Source organism: Urocitellus parryii, unplaced genomic scaffold (genome assembly GCF_045843805.1).
Source record: "Urocitellus parryii isolate mUroPar1 unplaced genomic scaffold, mUroPar1.hap1 Scaffold_37, whole genome shotgun sequence".
NCBI lineage: Eukaryota > Metazoa > Chordata > Mammalia > Rodentia > Sciuridae > Urocitellus > Urocitellus parryii.
The window spans coordinates 6,847,432-6,871,337 of record NW_027553327.1 but is presented as its reverse complement, the minus strand read 5'-3'; the positions used below and the strand labels follow the sequence as shown (position 1 = coordinate 6,871,337).

The 23,906-nt window shown below is 53.2% G+C and overlaps 3 protein-coding genes across 3 annotated transcripts in view; all 3 read left to right on the top strand.

Moving 5' to 3' along the window:
* Positions 1–6,903, top strand: part of LOC144252172 (ribosome quality control complex subunit TCF25-like) — a 30,137-nt gene extending 23,234 nt beyond the window's left edge. The window contains 5 exon segments of the mRNA XM_077794678.1: positions 3,254–3,412; positions 4,219–4,309; positions 4,961–5,040; positions 6,455–6,527; positions 6,865–6,903. Coding sequence (XP_077650804.1) covers positions 3,254–3,412; positions 4,219–4,309; positions 4,961–5,040; positions 6,455–6,527; positions 6,865–6,903 — 442 coding nt within the window.
* A 1,852-nt stretch (positions 6,904–8,755) lies between these two features.
* LOC144252171 (differentially expressed in FDCP 8 homolog) lies at positions 8,756–15,761 on the top strand. The gene is made up of 5 exons (XM_077794677.1): positions 8,756–8,765; positions 11,986–12,119; positions 13,055–13,152; positions 14,100–14,249; positions 15,585–15,761. Exons 2-5 carry the CDS (start codon positions 11,996–11,998, stop codon positions 15,759–15,761), a joined length of 549 nt encoding a protein of 182 aa, XP_077650803.1. The 5' UTR covers positions 8,756–8,765; positions 11,986–11,995.
* Positions 15,762–16,973: 1,212 nt separating this feature from the next.
* Positions 16,974–22,547, top strand: LOC144252097 (mitochondrial inner membrane m-AAA protease component AFG3L1-like). The gene is made up of 4 exons (XM_077794655.1): positions 16,974–17,042; positions 20,832–20,919; positions 21,535–21,603; positions 22,489–22,547. Exons 1-4 carry the CDS (start codon positions 16,980–16,982, stop codon positions 22,497–22,499), a joined length of 231 nt encoding a protein of 76 aa, XP_077650781.1. The 5' UTR covers positions 16,974–16,979; the 3' UTR covers positions 22,500–22,547.
* Positions 22,548–23,906: the final 1,359 nt, after the last annotated feature.

The window sequence follows — 23,906 nt, the reverse complement described above, 5'->3', positions numbered from 1 at the left end:
GCTCCACCCAGCTCCCCATGCCTGACCCAGGCCTTGCTCCACCCAACTCCCCATCCCTGACTTTGGCCTTGCTTCCACAGCCAGCCCCCTGCCCTGACCCAGGCCTTGATCCCACAGCCAGCCCCCTGCCCTGACACGGGCCTTATTCCCACAGCCAGCTCCCCATCCCTGACCTTGGCCTTGCTCCACCCAGCTCCCCAGACCTGACGCAGGCTTGCTCCCAAAGCCAGCCCCCCATCTCTCACCTTTTCCTTGCTCCACCAAGCTCTCCATCCCTGACCTAGGCCTTGATCCCACAGCCAGCCCCCAATCCCTGACCCAAGCCTTGCTCCCACAGCCAGCCCCCCATCCCTGACCCAGGCTTGCTCCACAGCCAGCCCCCAATCCCTGACCCAGGCCTTGCTCCACAGCCAGCTCCCCATCCCGGACCTAGACCTTGCTCCACCCAGCTCCCCATCCCTGACCTTGGCCTTGCTCCACCCAGCTCCCCATCCCTGACCTTGGCCTTGCTCCACCCAGCTCCCATCCCTGACCCAGGCCTTGTTCCCACAGCCAGTACACCATCCCTGACCCTGGCCTTGCTCCTACAGTCAGCCTCCCATCCCTGACCCAGGCCTTGCTCCACAGCCAGCCCCCAATCCCTGACCCAGGCCTTGCTCCACAGCCAGCTCCCCATTTCTGACCCAGGACTTGCTCCACCCAGCTCCGCATCCCTGACCCAGGCTTGCTCCCACAGCCACCTCCCCATTCCTGACCCTGGCCTTATTCCCACAGCCAGCTCCCCATCCCTGACCTTGGCCTTGCTCCACCCAGCTCCCCATCCCTGACCCAGGCCTTGTTCCCACAGCCAGTCCCCCATCCCTGACCCAGGCCATGCTCCACCCAGCTCTCCATCACTGACCCAGGCCTTACTCCCACACCCAGCTCCTCATCCCTGACCTTTGCCTTGCTCCACTGAGCTCCCATCCCTGACCCAGGTCTTGCCCCCAAAGCCAGTCCCCTGCGCTGACCATGGCCTTGTTCCCACACCCAGATCCCCATCCCTGACCTTGGCCTTGCTCCACCCAGCTCCTCATCCCTGACCCAGGTCTTGCTCCCACAGCCAGTCCCCCATCCCTGACCCAGGCCTTGCTCCACCCAGTTCCTCATCCCTGACCCTGGCCTTGCTCCCACAGCCAGCTCCCCATCCCTGACATTGGCCTTGTGTCACCCAGCTCCCCATCCCTGAACCTGGCCTTGCTCCCACAGCCAGCTCCTCATCCCTGACCTTGGCCTTGCTCCACCCAGCTCCCCATCCCTGACCCTGGCCTTACTCCACCCAGCTCCCCATCCCTGACCCAGGCCTTGCTCCCACACCCAGCTCCACATCCCTGACCTTGGCCTTGCTCCACCCAGCTCCCCATCCCTGACCCAGATCTTGCTCCCACAGCCACCCCCCTATCCCTGACCCAGGCCTTGCTCCACCCAGCTCCCCATCCCTGACCCAGATCTTGCTCCCACAGCCACCCCACTATCCCTGACCCAGGCCTTGCTCCACCCAGCTCCCCATCCCTGACGCAGGCTTGATCCCAAAGCCAGCCCCCCATCTCTGACCTTTTCCTTGCTCCACCAAGCTCCCCATCCTTGACCTAGGCCTTGCTCCCACAGCTAGCCCCCCATCCCTGACCCAAGCCTTGCTGCCACAGCCAGATCCCCATCCCTGACGCTGGCCTTGCTCCACCCAGCTCCCCATCCCTGACCCAGGCCTTGCTCCACCCAGCTCCCCATCCCTGACTTTTGCCTTGCTCCCACAGCCAGCCCCCTGCCCTGACCCAGGCCTTGCTCCCACAGCCAGCCCCCTGCCCTGACCCTGACCTTATTCCCACAGCCAGCTCCCCATCCCTGACCTTGGCCTTGCTCCACCCAGCTCCCATCCCTGACCCAGGTCTTGTTCCCATAGCCAGTCCCCCATCCCTGACCCAGGCCTTGCTCCACAGCCAGCCCCCAATCCCTGACCCAGGCCTTGCTCCACAGCCAGCTCCCCATTTCTGACCCAGGACTTGCTCCACCCAGCTCCCCATCCCTGACCCAGGCTTGCTTCCACAGCCAGCTCCCCATCCCTGACCCTGGCCTTATTCCCACAGCCAGTCCCCCATCCCTGACCCAGGCCTTGCTCCACCCAGCTCCCATCCCTGACCCAGGTCTTGCTCCCAAAGCCAGTCCCCTGCGCTGACCATGGCCTTGTTCCCACACCCAGCTCACCATCCCTGACCTTGGCCTTGCTCCTCCCAGCCCCCCATCCCTGACCCTGGCCTTGCTCCCACAGCCAGCTCCCCATCCCTGACCTTGGCCTTGCTCCACCCAGCTCCCCATCCCTGACCCTGGCCTTGCTCCCACAGCCAGTCCCCCATCCCTGACCCAGGCCTTGCTCCACCCAGCTCCCCATCCCTGACCCTGGCCTTGCTCCACCCAGCTCCCCATTCCTGATCCTGGCCTTACTCCCACAGCCAGCCCCCCATCCCTGAACCTGGCCTTGCTCCCACAGCCAGCCCCCTGCCCTGAACTTGGCCTTGCTCCACCAGCTCTCTATCCCTGACCCAGGTCTTGCTCCCACAGCCAGCCCCCCATCCCTGACCCAGGCCTTGCTCCACCTAGCTCCCTATCTCTGACCCAGGCTTGCTCCCAAAGCCAGCCCCCCATCTCTGACCTTGGCCTTGCTCCACCCAGCTCCCCATCCCTGACCCAGGCCTTGCTCCACCCAGCTCCCCATCCCTGACCTTTGCCTTGCTCCACCCAGCTCCCCATCCCTGACCCAGGCCTTGTTCCCACAGCCAGTCCCCCATCCCTGACCCTGGCCTTGCTCCGACAGCCAGCTCCCCATCCCTGACCCTGGCCTTGCTCCCACAACCAGCTCCCCATCCCTGACCCTGGCCTTATTCCCACAGCCAGCTCCCCATCCCTGACCTTAGCCTTTCTCCACCCAGCTCTTCATCCCTGACCGTGGCCTTGCTCCCACAGTCAGTTCCCCATCCCTGGCCCAGGCCTTGCTCCTCCCAGCTCCCCATCCCTGACCCAGGCCTTGCTCCCACACCCAGTTCTCCATCCCTGACCTTGGCCTTGCTCCACCCAGCTCCCATCCCTGACCCAGGTCTTGCTCCCACAGCCAGTCCCCCATCCCTGACCCAGGCCTTGCTCCACCCAGCTCCTCATCCCTGACCCTGGCCTTGCTCCCACAGCCAGCCCCCCATCCCTGACCCAGGCCTTGCTCCCACAGCCAGCCCCCTGCCCTGATCCAGCTGGTGAGTCTGTACCTTGGGAGGTCGCACGTCCTCTGGAAAGAGCCTGCCACCATGAGCTGGCTGGAGGAAAATGTCCGTGAGGTTCTTCAGGCAGTGGACGCTGGGGACACCGCTGTGGAGGCTTGTGGGAACAGGTGAGATGCTGGGTATTCATGCAGGTCAGCCCCTCCTGCCCTCTCAGAGCACCCTCTGATGTTAGATGCTGTGGGCCAGAGTGGTTTCATGTCTGCTGCCGCTGGCATAGCCCTGCTCTCCTGTGGGTGAGCATGTAGACCCTAAGGGTGCTGCCACTGTCCAGGTGGGATTGTAGGTATGGCATGGGTCTGCCCATATTCTGTCCTGCCTACTGCTGTGCGCCTGGTTCTCACATCTGCTATAGCAGGTGCCAGGCTCACACCTGCTGGCAGAGATAGCAGCAAGCAGCAGCCCTGGCCCACTCCCACCCATGGTCTGGCCTTTGGCCCTGTTAGCACTGTGGTCTGGGGACTGCTGTGGCCAGGCTGGCTGGTACAGTGAGGACTCTGTGGTCTGTGCTGGCCAGGAGTCTCCCCTAACTGCCCAGAGGAAGCCCTCTGCTGTGGAAGTAAAATTGAAGAAATGATGGGAGAGTGGGGGCCCTGGCACCCTGGCCCTCGCAGCCAGTATTCACTGTGCACTCATCTGTTCTCCAAACTGGAGGGGATGTTTCAGTGGGCAGGAGCACGTTCTGCTCCCTGTGCAGCTTCTCCGCCCCACCGTGTCCAGCAGGGGCAGGCCCCATGCCGCAGCTGTAGTGACACTCGGGTCCTCAGAGACTCACTCAGCACACCATGGACTGACTGCCTGGCCGTCTGGGGGTGAAGCTGGAGATCCTGGGAGATGGAGACCTGCCAGGGAGGAAGGGCTTGGCAGTTTGCAGGGTGGGCACTGGTTAATCTGCTGCTGTTTGCCCTGGCCTCAGGCAGAAGATGCTCTACCAGCATGCACCCAGAAACATCCATCGCCATGTGATCCTCTCGGAGATCAGGGAGGCTGTTGCTGCGCTTCCCCTGGTAAGGAGGAGGGTCTGATGGTGGGCTGTGTGACTGTTCCCCTCCTGCTCCTGGCAGCCCACAGGCAGGAGGGCGGGTGAGGCCAAAGGGGGCATGAGTACCTTCCATCGGCCTACTGGGGTGCTGGTCAATCCAGGAGCAGCTGCACCCATGGTCTTGGCCCCACGTGCCTTGCTGGTGGCCAGGCCTGCATGCAACACTGCTGAGAGCAGGCTGCTGCTGTGGGGAAACCTCAAGGGCACCACAGGTGCGTAGGAAAAGGCAGGTCAGGGCGGCCAGGACAGGGGGTCCCTTGGGGCCCTCGACACCACTAATTTACCTAAGCTGCTCTGCTGATCCTCAGGACAGCACTGCCAACCTCTTCTTGCCAGGAAGGCTTGTTCTGATGAGTAGTGACAGCATGGTGCTGGCGGGAGAGGGTAGAGAGGCTGGACAGGGCTGTGCCGGCTTTGTGTGACTCGTGGTTCAGCCCGTGCTGTGTGGCTTGGGCACCACAGTGAGTTTGATCATGGCATGCGTGGGCACTTCCTGTGTGCCTGACCTTTCCCACCATGCCCCTGCCCAGGGGCAGAAAGCCAAGCCCATTCCCCTTCTCTGTTGAGTGACCTGCCCCAGAAGGCTCTAGCGTCACTGTTTCTCCCCTTTCTAAAGGATGTGACCACACAGTCTGTGATGGGGTTTGACCCTCTGCCTCCCCTGGACACCATCTACTCCTACGTCAGACCAGAGAGGTAATGCCCTCACCCCCACTGTGCTTGTGCAGACCCAGGTCAGTGCCTCGGGGCTCCCCGGGGCTCGATGCCCACCGAAGGCAGCCCAGAAGGCCAGCGGTCAGGCACAGGGAAGAGGGAGCAGCAGTGACACTCAGGACACAGCTGCCTTTGCACATATCCACCCAACTCTGAGCGTTTCTTTCCAGATTTTGTAGCAGGTACTAGAAACACAGTGGGAAGCAGAATAAGAAGCCACTCTGCCTGTGGTCAGCTGCTGTGGTAGGAACAGATGAGAACTGTAGAACCTAGAGATAAGGGTAAGGTCCAAAGTGCACCGAGAGATACCCAGAGCAGCAGGAAGGCAGCAAGAAGGCCCATGAGGCTAGGCAAGGAGAGTGGGTTGGTGGGACAGAAAGTGACATCAGAGCCCGTCTCCAGGCTGCTCCCGGAGTGTGGGCAGCTTTCAGAGCCAACAAGAGCCCTTTCACCTTTACTTCTGGTGTTAGAACCACACCTATAATCTCAGCTACTCAGGGCTGAGACCAGGAGGATCACAAGTTCAAGGCCAACAGCTTAGCAAGACCCTTTCTCAAAATCCAAAGGACCAGGGTTCAGCTCAGTGGCAGAGCACTTGCCTAGTATGTGTGACCTGGGTTCCATCCTGGCAGGGGAAAAATGTGCTGAGGAGCTGCTTGTCTGGAGTAAGCCCCAGAGCTGCTGGCGGCCCTCCCTTTTAAGGCAAGCTGCCTTCCAGCCCCACCTTTCCCCACCAACTTTGTAGGAGTTATAATGGGACTGTGTGTTCACAGTGAAGCCCATTGTGTCAAGCTCCCCAGTAGCTCAGGAGGAGGTCGTTGGTCAGCGGTACAGAGGCACCTTGCTCTGCTCTCTGCCCACATGGGCTTTCTCCTCCTCAGAGCATGGGTGTGGCCCTGGCATCCAGCAGACAGTGGCCTTGGCGTCTCCTGCCTGTGGCTCTGTTCTCTGCTGTCCTGGTGCTGAAGGAGGTGTGCACCTGCGGCCCTTTTCTGTTTTGTGGTGCTGGAGATTGAACCTGGGTGCTCTACCCCTGAGCTACAGCCCCAGCACTTTTTTAAATCTTGGGGCCATCTTGCTGATTTGCCCAGGTTGGCTTTGAACTCATGATCTGCCTACCTCAGCTTCCCAAGTCGCTGGCACAGGCATGGCCACCACGCCCAGTGAGACTGCAGTTCTTCTTGGAAACAAGGCCTGTGCCATGGCAGAGGACAGCCTGGCTGTGGTCATTTCACAGACTAGGCTCCTTGAAGAGCCACCCCCAGGCCCCTTCCTTTCCTTCCCAGTTGTCCTTGGGTGTCCATGGCCCCACCCCAAGCCGGACCCTGCCCTGCCTTGGGAGGAGTCAAGGGGAGTCTAGCTTTGTTTTATGACTTCTCTTGACTTCCTCTTTCAGGTTAAGTCCTGTCAGCCATGGAAACACGGTTGCCCTCTTCTTCCGGTCACTGTTGCCAAATAACACTGTGGAGGTAGGTTGGGCACATCTCAGCTTCTATGCTGAGTGGTTCAAGCCAGTCGTCTGCATGCAGATGTCCAACGTCAGCACCATGCTGGGCAGTACAGGAGCGCGGCCGTCAGCTCCTGGGAACCGCAGGGCTCCTCGGCCTCCTGCCTCGCACTGGCCTGGGTAGACATGTGCCTTTGGTTTTTCAGAGCTTCATGTCCTCAACAGGGACCTTAGGAGTGTCCAGGCCCCGTGCTGGGGTGCAGGCCGCCTCGGGCTTGATGACGCATCTCCCTGCTTGGGCCCCAGGTCCCCAGTCCCAGCACAGAGAGGCCCTGCTCAGACATGTCTCGCTGCTGCAGGGAGAGAGGCCAGAGGAAGGAAATTCCCCTCCAGTATGAACAGGTCTGGAGAGGATGAGCACAAGGCACCAAGTCACCCAGAGCTGGGTTGCAATCTTGCTTCACTCCTTATTGGTGATGTGATCTTTGTGAAGTTGATGAGCCATCCCACCTGTAGACCACCCACCTCCAGGCTTGGATAGGGTTAAAAGAGGTGGTCTGGAGTTCCCACTTGGGAGCCCCCAGTTATAGGCTCTATCATCATGGTGCCCTCTTTGAGCAAAGTGGCCATTTCCAGAGTCTTTCCACAGAGACCAGAAACAGGGGCACCATGCCCCACAGCTTCCCTCCTCTGTCTCAGTTCCTCCCTGCAGGGATAAAGCTTATCCCTGAGCTGGGGGGCAGGACTGTGAGCTGGATCAACCCTGCTTCTGTCTACAAACTCCCAGAAAGCAGTAGTAACTCCAGCCTCTGCGGCAGAGGCTGTCTCCCACTGCTGCTGCACTGAACAGCCCCAGCCTCCCTGGGTCGAGGATGGACTTGAGAGGAAACTGGGGTAGATGAGTGAAGCTACCTGCTCACCAACAGAGAAGACCAACAAGGTCCAGCACAACGTCTGCTGCCTATTAGGCGGCTCTCGCTTTTCCTCAACCAAGAGGGGTCCCCCGCCCCAGACCGGGTCTTGCAATATTGCCCAGGCTCCAACTCCTGATCCTCTGGAGTCACTCTGGAGTGACTGGGACTGCAGGCATGCCCCTCACACACACTTTTCTTTTTCTTTTCCTTTTTTCTTTTCTTTTTCTTTTCTTTTCTTTTTGACAGAGAGAGAGAAAGAGAGAGAGAGAGAGAGAGAGAGAGAGAGAGAGAGAAAGAGAATATTATTTAATATTTATTTTTCAGTTTTCGGTGGGCACAACATCTTTATTTTATTTTATGTGCTGCTGAGGATCCAACCCAGCGTCCCGCGCAGGCCAGGGGAGCGTTACCGCTTGAGCCACATCCCCAGTTCCACTTTTCTTTTTTAAAGTGATGTGGCTCGGTTTTAACCAGGACTTTTGCAGCCTCCAGACTTACCACGGTGAGCTGTGTCCCCGGGGGGCGGGACGTGGAGGCCGCCGGGCGCCGGACAGGGCGCGCGCCCTGGGGACCTGGTGTCATGAGCCTCCGTGCAGCAGGCTGCAGCAGCCTGCAGCAGCGAGCGGTGGGGCCGGACACAATGTAGCCGCCGAGGCGCTGTTGTAGCGGCGGCGGCGGCGGCTGAGTTCTGGTGAGCGCAGAGCGGCCTCCGGGCGGCGGGCCCGGCCAGCGGGCGGGGAGCGGGAGCGCTGGCCCTCGGGCGCGCACGGCCCGCCCGGCAGGACCTCCTGAAGCCCGGCTGCGGACGTGGACGCTGGAGCGCAGAGCCGGCGGGAGGCCCCCGCGCGCCGGAGGCAGGGTTCCGGACTCACGGCCCCAGCTGCCCACCCTCTGGTCCTCTCCCGGGAGTGCCAGGCACTTCCATCTGGCAGAGTTTAGGACCTAGACGGAGGGACCTTTCCACCCAGTTAACTGTCACCGTCAGTATGGGATCCGGGAGGCCCAAAAACCCGCATCACTGTGCCTTCCTCAGTGATGCTGGGTTGCTCTGAGACTCGGGTTTCCCCTCTATGAAATGGGTGGGCGTGGTGGCAGACTGATCCCCACCAGGACCTGAGTATCCCAAGGGTGCATTCGGGTGGTGGGTGAAGGTGGAGATATGGGTTGGGGGAGGTTTGTCTCTGCAGCTAGCCTCATTGGTGGGTCGTCCTTAAAGGAATGGTAACCCTGTCCCTGGGCACACCTGGGTCCTGGCAGGCCTTGTTTAAGGTACGGATGAAGCGCACTTTATCCCCCTCCAGACTGAACTCTCAGGACCTCCAGATGACAGCTGGAATGGTAGCCAGGTGGGCAGGACATCGGGGGTCTGATGCATGGATCCTGAAGATATCCTCAGCTTCAGCTCAGTGTCCCTCTGCCCCTGGGGCTCCTCTGGCTACACTCTGACATTTCTTTGATTGCTATGTTTGCAGTCACCTCCACTACAAGAGGGGAGATCTCTAGAGGGCAGAGGATAGAGAGTGGGGTTCTTTCCTCTCTCTCTCCCCTTTCTTGCCTGTTCCTTTCTAAGTTCAAGCCAGAATAATGGGTGCAGAGCTCTGTGGGGTGACTTTGAAGGGAATGGTTTGCTGGCTCTCTACTAAAGTCAGCAGCTGTACTCTTGCAGCCATGTGCTGGGACATCATCTATCTGCCCTCCGCAGACAGGGAAACTTGATTCCCTAACCAGTCAGGAGAGAAACTAGCACTGAGAGGTCAAATGACACCACTGCTTCATCCATCCACTGCCTCAGTGCCAGGCCTGGGGGGGTGACAATGCCACTCAGGAGTTGAATAAAAGATGCTGTTTCCTCAGGAGATTGCAGCCCCAAGACAGTTGCTGGGAAGTGTAAAGATATTGAGTCTCAGGCTAAGGTTTGCAGGGAGAGCTCCTGGGGGTGGCTTCCAAGCCCTCTACTCCAATTCCTTTCTATTGGGCTCATTATCATGTGATAACAGTGATAGTTTTCTCAGCAGCAACTCTGGGCTGCTGACTTTCATGTCTATATGAACATTTAACCTCTCATCCACTTAAGGAGGCAGTGTTCTCCCTGACTGTAGGCAATGTGGTCCTGTAGCTCATCACTAGGAAAGCCAGAATTTAAATCAGAGTTGTCATCTCAACAATAATGGTAACAATGATAATAACAAGTTGTAGCTGGTACTTATCATGGGCTTACTATGTGCTGGCCAGCACTTTCAGAACTTTGTATTAACCAATATTTACAATAGGCCCATATGGTACTATCATATCTTCATGTGAGAGATGAGAAGTTGGAAGTAGAGAAATGTGTAGGCTTTTACCCAAGTCATGTAGTGGGGAACTGGCGGAACTGGGGTTTAAATTGAGCTTGCTCATCTTAACACCAAGAGGCAACTAGGGTGAAGAATCAGGTTTTATTTGGGCTGCAAAAGACAGAACTCTATCCCCAATAACAGTAGTGTGAATGGAAGTTTGTTTCTGTCTCACTTGAAAGAAACTTTGCAGTGAGTGCTCAGGGCTTAGATGGCGTCTCCTGCAATCTTGTCATTTGGCCATTTGCATTGTGACTTCTATGTCCCTGCCCAAGGTAGTTGCTCCAGCTCTACTCAGTACATCTTCACCCCAGACAGCAAAAGAGAGGAAGGAAGGACTGCAGAGGGGCAGCCCTCCCTTTAAGAACAATTCCCAGAAGTCTTGTGTGATCTTTTTGTTCATTTCCTATTGGTCAGAACATAGTCACATTACCATGTCTAGCTGCAGGAGAGACTGGGAAATCATGTGACAAGCCAAAAAACGAGGACTCCCTACTCAAGATGAAGGCATCAGTGAATATTGGGAGTGCATAATCTCTCCTGCTATTCTCTGGGCACTTGGGAGGTGGGTATCAGATGGCTGCCTCTGACTCTAGTGCCCAGTGTGAGCCACCCATAGTCACCAGGTGATAGTGAGAGGCCAGGCTTGAGCCACAGCACCTTCATCCTCTTCTGTACCTTCCGGTTTTGACCCAGGAGCTGCCTGTCAACAGGTGCTGGCTCCTGCCAGACTAGAACTTTGGCTGCCCAACCCATACTCCACGTCAGAGGCATAACAAGCAGTACAGGATCCACAGGTGTTGTGGAGCTCCTGACTCCAGTGTAAGGACAGCATGGGGCTGGGGTGGGGCTGTTTAGCTGCCAGTGAGGTGATACTGGGACCCAGGGCAGGGCCTTTCCCTCTGGACTCAGTTCTCTTCCATTTATTTTGGGTGAGGGAGCAGAGGAGGAGTCACAGGATTGTCTTGTGTAACAGGTATGGAAGAAGCATAACCAGGACCCCTGGACTTACTGCACAGCTTTGAAAAATTATCTTTTGACTTCCTATGATAGTAAATCTTTTCTGTTTTTGTTTTTTTCTTTCTTTATACAATGGATTTAAACCAGGGTTGCTTTACCACTGAGCCACATCCCCAGCCCTTTTTGTTTTCTACTTTGAGACAGGATCTCACTAAGTTGCTTAAGGTCTTGCTAAGTAGCTGAGGCTGGCCTTGAACTTGTGATCCTCTTGTCTCAGCCTTCAAAGCGGTGTCTGCCACTGTACCCTGCCTATCAGAGTAAATCTTACCAAGAGCTTATTTTATGCTCAACTTCTGTGAACCAATTTCACCTGGAAAGTGGCTGACTTGTGGATGATGGAATGGAGGTAGAGGGAGGCCATGGAGGGAACAGGGCCAGAGAGGTTGAGGAGTGTGACCCAGCTAATTAAGTGGGAGCCATATTTGGCTGCCTGTGTTTCTGCCCAGACAAAGCCCTTCCTTCCTGCCTTAAGTCCTTAGCCCTGTGTGTCCTTAGTTTGTTGAGTCCTGTGACGGGAAAGAACAGCTACTGATCCTTGACTAGGCGCTTCCTTCTTGTTACCTTGGAGGACAAGGCACGGAGCTGTGAGAATGTCCCAGGTCATGTGGCTCTCAGCAGGACTGGAACCCAGACCTGAGAGGTGCCAGCAGAGTCTAGAACCTGGAGGCATTCCCGGAGCAGGGTGAAGGTGGGCCCTGCCAGTCACACAACAGACAGAAAAGCAGGGTGGGCCCCCCACTGGCTGCAGTTCCAGGAGTTGTGGTGGAAAAGGAGCACCTTAGGTTGGGATGGAGGATCCCAGTTGTAGGAGACGTGTCTCAGGGAAGTCGGCCAACAGCAAGGACATGGCAGGACTTGGCCAAGTGAGGCCAGTTTAAATGTATGGGGGACCCCAGCGCTGGAGCCCTATAGTGTCTGGGGTAAAAAAACCCTGAGCTGGGAGGGAAGACCTTGGGTTCCAGAGCATCTGGCTGGGCACCCTTGGATAAGTCATATACATGACGGACATCAGAAGGGCCAGTCACTGTAGACTTCCCCAGGGGAGCCTGCCAAGGGGCCTGGAGGGGGTCTGCAGGTTGTAGAGGGAGAGTCTGAGGATGGAGGCTGTAGTGTGGGGATGCTTCCTGAAAGAGGCAGGGATTTTCGGGAATGGGAATGCTCCATGGTGAGGCTGGGACCTGGGTCCTCATCTTGCCCTGCCTGGCTACTGCAGGTGGAATGCTATGGAATATGATGAGAAGCTGGCCCCGTTCCGGCAGGCCCACCTCAACCCCTTCAACAAGGAGCTGGGGCCAAGGCAGCATGAGCAGGGACCTAGTGAGGAGGCCCTGGACATTTCTTCTGAAGGTAGGTGCTGGGGGACTCTGTGGGCCCCCTGACCCTTCTCCCAGCCCACCACCTTTCCTCCCACTGCCCTCTCCAGCATGCTGGCTTTCTCCCAGAGTGGGTTCCCTAGGGCACAATCGCTTTCTACCTGCTCTGTGGATTGCTTCTGCCTTCTTGCCAGCAGGAGCTTTTGAGGGCAGGGATTTGTGTCTGGTGTGCCACTGCTGAATCCCAGGGCCTGGCACATAGTCCACGCTCAGAGGACACTTGTGGAACAAACTCAGAGCCAAGACTGGTGGGGGAAGTTAGCAGGTGGAGCATCCTGTGCAGAGGCCCCTGCTCACCTAGGGGTCAGGAGGGTATAAATCCAGGAACTGCAGAGGTGGCCTGCAGTACACACCAGAGTATGGATTTTGTGTTATAACTGTTCAGTGGCTACACCACACACACACACTTCCTTTTTTTTTTTTTAGAAATTCAGTTGCTTTTTTGGCTGTGTAGAATCAGTGCAGAGTCCATGTAGTTATACATGAGGTATCTGCTGTAGAAACTGAGATGTTTCTATAAAGTTATCTTGTAGCTCTTTTAGCACCATTGAATACCATTCCAACTCATCTTTTTTTAATATTTATTTTTCAGTTTTAGGTGGACATAATATCTTTATTTCACATTTATGTGGTGCTGAGGATCGAACCCAGGCCCTTGCACGTTCTATGCGAGCGCTCTACCACTGAGCCACAATCCCAGCCCCTCCACCTCATCTTTTTGAATTAAACCAAATGGGCGTGCAGAGCTGAGCAGGCCCAGCTCCCCAGGGCCTCCTTCCTGTGTCTACCTGCGTCCCACTTCCCAGCTCCAGTGGCCCCAGCTTCCTTCCTGGGGGATGAGGAGCATGAGAGAGAGCAGGCTGAGTTTTCTTTCCTACCATCGTCCATGCCCCTCCTCTCTTCCTCCAGAGACCCTGCCTGAGCTGCCCCCTGGGGAGCCTGGGTTCCACTACTCTGAGCACATGATGGATCTTGGCCTGTCTGAGGACCACTTCTCCCGCCCTGTGGTGAGGTTTGGGTCTGGGAGGGGAGAGGGGCTGGACCATGAGGTTTGAGGTGTGCAGTCTTCCCTCCCCAGGGAACCACCATTTTCAGGTGTTGATAGTCCCCTCCTCAGCCAAGTCCCCTGGAGCTCGAATCTGAGCCTGTTTGAGAGCAGATGGAGAAAGCCTGGGTTTGGAGCTTGAGAACCTGGGGCTTCCGCCCTCCTCTAGGCTCCTGCTCCAGATTCTTGGGGAGCCAGTGTGAGCATTGGTTCCCTTTGGGGTCTTCAGGGGTCTTGTAGATCTGCAGTAGAGTGAGAGTGGATGAGGAAAGCAGGAGGCCTTCCCTGCCTCCCCAGCCACCCAGCACTGAAGGGCCACTCTTGCTTGTTCTACATGAAGTTCTACAAAAGGGTTACTTTGAATGAAAAGTGAATGTGGAAGAGCTGGAATTATTTGAAAAGTTAGAAAGCCTTTAGTTTTATGCAAACTATCTCCAACTTTTATTTGAGAGAAACACAGTAAAATCAGAATGTAACTTAAAAAGATTTAGCCAGAAGTCACCTGATTCTAATTCATTTTTCATTTTGTATGTGGCCTTAAAATGTTGCCCATGCAGTTAGTGTGCTTGTGTGTGGAGGAGTGGGGGTTGGGCTGGGGACTACATCAGCTTCCAGCATGTCAAACAAGCCCTGTACCACTGAGCGTCCATCCCAGCCCTTGGAAGTTGTATTTTGGAAAGCATCCTGAATTACTAGGTCTTCAGAAGTCTGTGGGTAGACTAGTCCAGTTGGGGACAGGCAGTGCAGGATGGATTCTTACTGTGCTGCTAATTCTCCTGGGCTTTGAACAAGTCCTCATCTGGGGGAAGGGCTTGAGGTCTGCTCTGTGCCTAACTGTCCATGAGGACCAGTCTGGCCTCCAAAGGAGAGTCCAAGGAGTGGCCATCTGACTGCTCCCCAACCTGGCAGGGTCTGTTCCTGGCCTCCGATGTTCAGCAACTACATCAGGCAATTGAGGAATGCAAGCAGGTGATCCTGGAGCTGCCTGAGCAGTCGGAGAAGCAGAAGGACGCAGTGGTGAGGCTGATCCACCTGCAGCTGAAGCTCCAGGAGCTGAAGGTGGGTGCTGGCCGGCTGTGCCACAGGGGGAGCCTAGAGCCAGGGCTGTAGCAGTGGGGACAGGAGCACCAGGGTGGCCTCCAGTTCCTCCCTGGTGCGTCTTTTTGGGCTCTGAGGGGCTGAGATATAAAGGCATCTAGAAATGCAGAGCGAGGGATGGGCCCTTAACCCAAGTGCAGGCTTTTCCCCTCTTGGTTGCAAGGAACAGAAACCTGACCTTAAGTAGCTTAAATGAGAAGGAAAGTATTTTCTTGTTAACCAACAGATCCTCAGGAATCCTGCCCTCTTTTGTTCTGCTTTCCATGTTTGACCCCTCCTCAGTAGTCCGCAGACAGGTGATGCAGACACGAGCCCAGCAACGGCAGCTGGGCTTTGCAGCAGAGGAGAGCTTCCTTTCCTTTTTCTTTTTTTTTTTTTTTTTTTTGGTGGTTCTGGGATGGAACTGGGGCCTCCTGCCAGTTAGGCAAGTGCTCGAACACTGAGACAGCCCCAGTCGGAAGCTCCCCTTTGTCAGTGGTTAGGGCAGAAGTCAGTCCTGGGCCCTCCTGACCTCTGATGGGCTGGTCCTGCCACATGGCCATGCCTGAAACAAGCACCGCAGTGTGCCAGCTCTGGTCAGGTGCCCCACTGAAGCAAGTGAGTGGGGCAGTACCTCTTTGAGCCACATCCTCCTCTCTAGATGATGAGGAGGAGTTTCCTGACAGGAGAACAGAAGGAGGTAATGAATCCCAGAGTCCAAAATCCCTAGGTGTCCACTGCAGGCCAATTGTGTTCCTCGGCTTGGCTGTCATTGTGTGCCCTGCAGTGACCCACAATGTGTGTGTGACCACAGCCTCACTGATTTCCTAATGAAGACTCCACATCAGGAGACCCTGGGAAATCAGTAAGGCTGTGGCCACACACAATCCAAAAACTCAGTGATTTAAAGGAGATTGGTGTGTGATTTTCCTCATGAAAAACCCCCCATGTGGTCCAGGGCCTGTGTGACAGGTAATGATGTTGAAGACCCGAGTCATCCTTTTTCATGGCTCTGCCATTCCCTGGGAGAGTCCCAAAGGGCTCCACACCACGTCGCTTTGATCTGCACCCAGCCAGCAAAGGGAGAGTAGATCATTCCTGCTCACAGGGCAGACCCAGGTGGCAAGTGGCTGACAGGGCTGCCGGGAAATGGAGTGGGTGGTCTGTGATCTGACCCTGACTGACCGTCTTTCTATGGCTAATGGGAACTCAAAGTCCTATAAGCAGTGCCTGGAGGAAATAAGTAGAGGGGCTAGAATAAAGGAAAGGAGTTGAAACCAGCTCACTGGTGGCCCTTTCCTGGCTCTCTGTCTGTAGGACCCCAATGAGGATGAGCCCAACATTAGGGTCCTTTTTGAGCACCGCTTCTACAAGGAGAAGAGCAAGAGTGTCAAGCAAACCTGCCACAAGTGCAACACCATCATCTGGGGACTCATTCAGACTTGGTACACCTGCACAGGTAGGCCAAGACTGAGACCCACTCCTACTGGATAAGCAGTCTAGGTCTCTGGGGCAGGGCAGAGAAGTCCAAAGCTCTGCTTCCAGATGTGGGTCATGTTCAGGTGAATCCTCTAGAGTGTACACAGTGGACCAAGACCTACTGTGTGCTGGAGATACAAGGAACAGTTAGGGGCAAAGATCCTGCCTTCACTGGCCTGCATCCAGATCGCAGAGGTTCTCACTAAATTGCTTAGCGCTTCACCCATTGCTGAGGCTGTCTTTGATCTTGCGATCCTCCTGCCTCAGCATCCCCAGGCGCTGGGATTACAGGTGGCACCACCACTCGGGCTCCATTGACTTCTTACTATCTCTGATGGCCGCCATTGTAGAGACAGCAAAAGTCTCGCCATCCTAGAGACTTCCGCGTTTTGGCTGCAAGTTATTAACACTTCTAATCTGATGTCGAGGGTAACTTCTTTCTGCTCCCTTTGGTATTAGGGATGACAGACGCATCCAGGGGCCTTTTCCTAAACCCTTGGGCTTCCAACACGTAATGGAAGCACACTGGTTTCAGGTGCTTTTAGAAAGGCTCTGGTTGCCTGACACGCCTTTACAGAACCCGGGAAAGGGAAAACGAGGCTGCTAGGAGGGACAGGGCGATGCCCCCGGAGACGCGGTCCAGAGGCCGCCCAGACCCAGGCTGGCTTGTCCCCGGTGCCAAGCACTCGCATGGGGCCCTGCGATGTCAGTCCAAATGCCTGGCCGCACAGCGGCGGGCACCCAGGAATGGCATAACCACCACCTAACCACCGGGCGGCCCCACGGGCACAGGAGCAGGTCCTCCTCTCTGGAGGTGCGTCGCCCTTGTACAGTGGCCCGGCGGCCGCCAGGCACAGGCGAGGCAGCCTGAGGAGTGTCCGCTCTGGGCGCCGATTCCCGCGGAGGACCCCGGAAAAGGGTGTCTGGGCGGTGCCCAGTCTGCCAACTCGGATGCAGGGCAGCGCGGAATGGCGCTGCGGTCCAAACCCTTAACAGTCAGGCGATGGTGTGGACGCCTGCGAGAGACGGCCCCGTTGCGCACTGGGGCCTCCTCGTGCGGCCGCGCACCCAGAACCGTCTGCGTCTGCACTGCGCATGCGCGAGCCCGGCAGCGCCTAGGGACTGGGGGCGGCGGCGCTCCATGACCTGTCTGCGTCGGCGTGCGCCCTGGCGGCGCGAGGTCGCAGGTGGGCGATGTCGCACCGGCTGGCGGCGGCGGCTGGGCTTCTTTCGATGCTGTGGCGATGCGGAGCCACGGCTGGGGCTGGCGCAAGGGCCCTCGGCACCGCCCAGCAGGTGAGCAGGCCGGCGCTGCTGGCGGGGCCGGGCGGCGGGCCGGGCGGCGGGCCGGGCGGCGGGCCAGGCGGCGCCGTCGAGGTGATGCCATCCGAGTGCGCCAGCCACTGCGAGCCAGGTCGATGGTGCACGTGAAGGTGTCGTGAACGGCTTCAGGGTTCTCTGTCCTGCCAACCCTCGTGGAGCCCGCCAGATTGCCCTCCTAATGGCTGGTGCTGCGGGAAGGCTGGTGCTGGAGCTTTGTCCCGCGGTCCAGCACAAAGGTGCTGTTTGGCCATATCTTACAGAAGAGGACGAGCATGGAGTATTCTATGTTTTAAAGTTGTTTTACTTCTGTTTTGTCTATCCTAGTGGACAATAACCACATTGAGTTTTGATCTAATACACTAATGCAGTTTTTGGTTTTTGATTCTGGAAAGTTAGGTTTTCAGACTACAGTAAGATAGAAGGATTGCATGGGTTGATTTTTTTTTCTTTTGTTATGTCTTAAAGAATGAATTTTTCACAGGGCGCGGTGGCGCCCGCCTATAATCCCAGCGGCTGGGGAGGCAGGAGGATGGAGAGTTCAAAGCCATCCTCAGCAACTTAACTAGACCCTAAGCAACTCAGCGACACTCTATCTCTAAATTAGATATTTTAAAAAGGCTGGGGATGTTGCTCAGTTGGTTAAGTACCTCTGGGTTCAATTCCTGATACAAAAAAAAAAAAAGAAATTTTCTCTCTTTGTGTCTGTTCTTTTGGGAGAACACACCTTAGTTTTGTCTCCCTCCCTATTATCAGTGTTCCCTCCCTGGAATCAGTGTTTGACCTGTGTTGCATGTCCACATTGGAGAGGGCTGTTCTGGTTGTTAACATGTTCAGAGTCAGTAGTATAGTGAGTATATGTGAATTGGTATAGCACAGGTGAGTCCTCAGTCACTGTACTGCCGTGGACCTCCGTGTTTTTATGTTGAAGAAGGAAGTTGGGTGGTCTTTGAATTCATTCCCAAGCTGAGTCATTCTTGCTTATCTATTAGGCAAACTTATCAGTTGACAATTCACTAGCCAGAGAGTATGAGGGTGAAAAAGAGAGGCTGTAGCAATCTGCCTTAGAGTTGAAAGATGTACCTTAGCACTCAGCACTCCTCAAGGGAAGTCTATGTTCTTGAGGCTTCCATGTGGTCATTTTCATTCTACAAGCTGCCTGCACAGTCCTTGGACCTTTAGAGTTTACATGGTGTGTAAAAGAGTAACCAGACAATAAACGAGTATACCTTGTTCTTGTGGAGTATATGAAGTATGAAGGAAAAGGAGGCAAAATCAGGGGAATAATGAGAAGGGAATGGAGGAGGGATGCATGTATGTGACTTGCTGCTTGGGGGGAGGGGAGGCAGGCTTGTCAGGTGGAGTAGCCAAGGCATTGCCTTAGGGTAGGTGCAGCTGGTGGGTTCTGTGTGCTCAGAGTGAAGAAGTGGTTAGTGAAAGGCAGTACAGTCCGAGGTAGGGCCTTGTAAGCCTGGGATGGTGTCAGCTATGTGCTGTGTTGTGTAACTGACCTATGAGGGTCACCAGACTTGTACAAGAATGACTAGAAAGGGACCTTGGTGTGCCCAGCTTCATGTCCTGGCTTTGCAGAAACCAATTTTAACAAGTTTTCTACTATTAACTACAAATTAATGGCAGAAACCAAATTTCAAGAAGGGGTGGGTAGCATGTACCTGTGATCCTAAGGACTTGGGAGGCTGAGGCAGTAGGATCACAAGTTCCAAACCTTGGCAATTTAGTGAGACCCTGTCTCAAAAAATAAAAAAAGGCCTAGGGGTGTATTTTGGTGGTAGAATGCACCTGGGATCAATCCCTGGTGCCAAAAACAAATTAAAAAATCTGTATGTTTACATTTACAGTGAGAACTACATTTGTCCTGTTGTTTCCTACCAAATCACAGAACTAAATCATGATTTGAAACAGAGGAATTGGTTGTTTTATGAAGTTGTGGAGGCCCAAAGGGTCATATTTTCTACCTCTAGGGTATGCACCTCTCAGTATCTATGAAATTAGTTACTAGTGCCAAAATTGCTTCCTACTTTGAGATGGTCTTAGAGAAACCAGAGAAGATTTGGGAACCAGAATTGTCATTGCACACCTCCTGCTACCAGTTGTCTTAATTTTTGCTTTTCTACCCACTTTCTTAGGCTAGGTTATAAGGATTGGATGAAGTCACTAAGACATATCTGGCCACTATCCAGTAGTGATGTCTTGTACCTTTTGTCTGGATTCCCTGTTGACCCGCAGCTTTGGTTCCAGAGTAACGTCAGGGTAACATAGAGCCATTTTTTGTTGTTCAGTGTGTCATGTACTATCCTCAAAAAAGGTGCTGAGGGGACTTGCTGCAGCAGAAGTCCTTGTCTACCTGACACTGTTTACTCTTGATGATGTGACATCATCACCTTTTCTACCAGTCTTTCCTTTCTGAACTTGCTTGTTTAGGTTTACCCTGATTTTAATATCTTTTTTATGGCTTATTTTATTTTTTAGTCCACTGAGGCTGTTGATAGGATGTTTGGATAAATAAATTAGCACTTTGCCAATTGGAGGATGGATTTACTTTAGAGTGATAGTCTACAAAGCTTGCTTCTTCCTCATGTTGACAGCTGAAATAACATGGGTGTTATCACCTATGGGTCTAGTTTCAGTATAATAAAATATTGGATACAATCCAAATTCTTCAGTTATGTTAGAATTTTGTTGAATACAGTTAATACTGGGTTATTGAATGTGCTTAAATTTTTTTTAAACAGTGTGTTGCCTTTTACTTTGGTAGTTTTTCTTGTGGCTTTTGAATTGAATTAATGAAAAATCTAAATTGCCTCTAGTTTTGTCCTTAACTCATGTATCAGGTAAGGTTAGCAGCTCATGGTAAAAATTGGCATTTTCCTCCCTGAGGGTTGAAGAAATACAGAGGTTCTAGAAAATTGTGTGCCTTCTTGACCTGACAGACATTAACCTACTAGCTGATCAAACATAAATCATAAGATTCTTTCAGTATTTTTTCCTTATTATTTTGTTTTTTATAGTGCTAGGGATCAAACCTAGGGCCTCACACATGGTAGGCAAGCACTCTATCACTGAGATATATCCTCCTCAAATTTTCTTTTTTGCCCCCCAATTCTGAGGATTGAATCCAGGGCCTCAAACATGGTAAGCAAGGGCTCTACCTCTGAGCAACAACCAACAACCTTAAACCTTTTTTGTTTGTTTGTTTCTAGACGGGATCTTGCTAAGTTGCCCAGGCTGGCCTCCAACTTGTTTTCCTCTGTCCTTATCCTTCTGAGTAGCAGGGATTACAGGCATGTGCTTTCAGGCCCAGCCTCAGTATTTTAATTTTGTGAGATTTGTTTCTTAGAATCTTGTTTGCTTTTGAGCTGCATTAGTTAGGATTAAGGCCTTATGCAAAAAATGGTCAGTTCCCTCCCCTGCTTTTGGACGCAGTAGCTGTAAAAATTCATCATGCATTTCTGCAGTGAATATACTTTATGTTTGTCCTGTTTCGACTATTTTTTAAAATATTTATTTATTTATTTTAATGGGGGTGCTGAGGATCGAACTCAGTGCCTCACATGTGCGAGGCTGGCACTCCACCACTGAGCTACAGCCCCAACCCTCAACTAGATTTTTAATGCATATTTAAGCAGATAAAGAAGGGCAGCAAGCTGATACTCAGCCCACATCCTGTCTCTTGGAACCACTGTGAGGAAATGCTGCACTGTGTTGCAAAGGCTGGTCATCTGCTAATTCTCTGTCCTCTTTCAGTGCCACCAGGGGATCCATTGTCAGAAGCTGGCTCTGCAGGGGAGACTGGCGCCATTTTCCTGGTGGCTATGTTCAGAACCATCCAAAGGTACTTGCCTGTCTTTTCTAAGTTAGCAGTATGAGGTTTGCAGGGACCAGTGAAGCTTCTTCAGAGTGTCTCCTCCCACAGTGACTAAGCAGGGAGCAAGGGGCATGACAACTAGGAGGCCCCCCTTGCCATATTCCCTAGTTTGCATATTGAGCCACAATACATCATCTTCATCCCTTTACTGTTTTGGTATCTAGAGAGACTGGAAAAAGAAACTCTTTACAGAAGGAAGGTGCTTGGTGAATCTTTTGGAAGGTGTGGTAGTAAACCTTTATTCTGCATGTCTGATTCTGAGAGCCAGTCAAGCCTCGTATTTGAAAAGTAGACAGATGATATGATATGTAAGCTGTAGTCATCTTGGAGCACATTGAACCAGTTAGAGCCCTGCTCTTCAGAGCAGGCTGTGGGCCCTGGCTTAGTGCTCTCAAAAGCACCTAGAGATCTGGCAGGGGTTCTTCAGTCCTATGCCAGTGTTAGGACCCTGGGCTGTGTGTTGAGTGGGGTAAGGAAGGAAGCAAGACTGAAGATAATGGCTCCATCCTTATTTGACTATAGTGTTGCTTTTCTGAGTGGGACTTTTCTCTCAAAGTACTTCCCCTTCATTTTGTCTCTAAGGATTTGAAAAATTCTTCAAGAGGAGTGAAAGAAACACAGATTCAGAAAAATCAACAGTGCCAAAAAAAGGTAAAAGGGTCAGTTTGATAAATCAAAATAAAGGTTCATCAACATCTAAAAAATATTAAAATAAAAAAAAATAAATTACATCATGGCTTGATGATGTGGATTGGTTTTGGGGAACAGTGTGGTCAGTATTTGTCAGATTTGTTTCTCCCGCAAAAAGTTTCCTGCTGCTGAGTGCAAGGAGGACATCCAATCCCAGCAGTTCAGGAGGCTGAGACAGGAGAATCACAAGTTCAAAGCCAGCCTTGGCAACGAGCAAGGCGCTGAGCAACTCAGTGAGACCCTATTTCTAAATAAAATATAAAATAGGGCTGGAGAGTGGCTCAGTGGTTGAGTGTCCTTGAGTTCAATCCCTGGTACCAAAAATAAGTGTTCTGCCTAGGTACCTGTGAGCATTAAGTAGGAAGAGATGTGTAGAAGCATTATGGCAGGTGTGCCCACATGTTTTGCTATGAACAGAACATTTTTTGAAAACTTGTGTTTTGTCCTTAAAATTTGCAAAATTTTACTCTCTCATGATTCATTCTGCCCTTCCTTGGGTCCTCCTGGACTTCTCTAGTCTTGCATGGAATTGTTTTGGATTGTTGGTGTGGCAGTGTATATGGAAGGGGGGCTACCTGTGTCCTGGCTTGTTTTGTCCTGGAACTTGTATGATTACTGTAGAAGGGGCTCACAGGAATCCACCTCCTAATGTTATCTACTGTCACAAAATGTACCCACGGGTCCAGGTTTTCCTGAGAGATGAACTCTTCCTGAGGGGAGGTGGCCTGTGTTCTGGTTCTCTGGAGTAGGAACTACCTGTGCCAGCCTACATCTTGCTTTTCTTTCTTCCTTCCTCTCCCCTAATTACAGCCATGTTTATTAGCTAAAAATGATTTGTCATTAAAGCTCAGGTCTGAAGCCAGCAAGGGCAAATTGGAGGGATTTTAGATGTATCGGAAGCTACTTCTCAGCAGTGTCTCCTGGCATCTTCCTTTTCCTGTCTGCTGTTTGTTTCTGAAAGGCGCCAGGGTAATTAAAATTTTATGATGGAAAACGTTACTCTGTTCTCTGAGTCCTCTTTCTGTGAAAAAGTGTATATAATTATTTTCTGAAGTCACACTTTGTTTTTTCCTAGAATCTTGTGAACTAAAGAATGCTGAGCCTGGAGGAGATGGAAACAAGAGAGGAGGGAGGCAGGATGATTTTGCCTGGTGAAAACGGATGCAGAAGGTTTGTGTGCATCTGAGTGTGCCAGACCCAGACACCTGTCACTTCTCCAGGGGTGCTGTTGCTGCATGACTGAGACTGCATCACACTTGTCTCAGTCTGTTCCTGCCATGACAAAATACCTTAGACTGGATGGTTTTTAAATAGCTTGAAATTTATTGTTCATAATTATGGAAGCTGGGAAGTACAGGGTCAAGGTGCTGGCAGGTCCAGAGTCTGGTGAGGGCTTGCCCTCAACTAATAGATCGTGGTGTCTTGAACATGACTTCCTTCAGTGGGACCAGTACTGTGTCCTCCTGTGGTGGAAGGGACAGACTTCCCTCCTGCCATTTAGTAAGAGCACTAATCTCATCCATGAAATTGGAGCCCTTGTGGTGTCATCACCAAGTCCCCATTTCTTACTGCCATCACCTTGGGGGTCGAATTCCAACACACAGAGATTAGAAGAAACGAACTTTTTAAAACCTGCCAAGATTTCTGTCTGCACTTTGAGAGTTGCAGGTAAGAGGACATGCTAGGTGATGTTGCAAAGGCAGAGCTCTTGGTGGGTTTGCTGCTTCTCCTGGGGCCTCTGGTGAGCAGCAGGTTTGGTGTGCTGTTCACAGTGTGCAGGTCTTCCCTGCTGAGAGCAGCATCTGAGCTTCCCCACATGCCTGGTCCCCCTTGGGTACCATCGGAGGGCAGGGTTTGGTGACTCCAACATCTGAGAGGAGAAGTTTTGTTGTTCATGATGGCTCAAGGGTAGAGCTCTGGCTTAGCTGAGCCAGGACCTAGGTCTGATCTCCAGTATTGTGAAAAACAAACATAAAATCAAAAGAAAGAAACACCTGCATTTAATTGCAAAATTTGTTATCTTTTCTTCCACAGGGCGAGTTCCCCTGGGATGACAAGGATTTCTGAAATCTGGCCATTTTGGGTGCAGGTGTATCTGTGGGATTTTTCTACTTTATTTTCGAGATCCTGGAAAAGAGATCACCTGGAAACACTTTGTTCAGTATTACCTGGCCAGAGGTCTGGTGAGCGAACTTAGTCTGCCTAGGAAGGTGCTGTGGTGGCATGCCCTTGCAGGAGACAGGTGGTGCCCCAAGAGTCAGTCC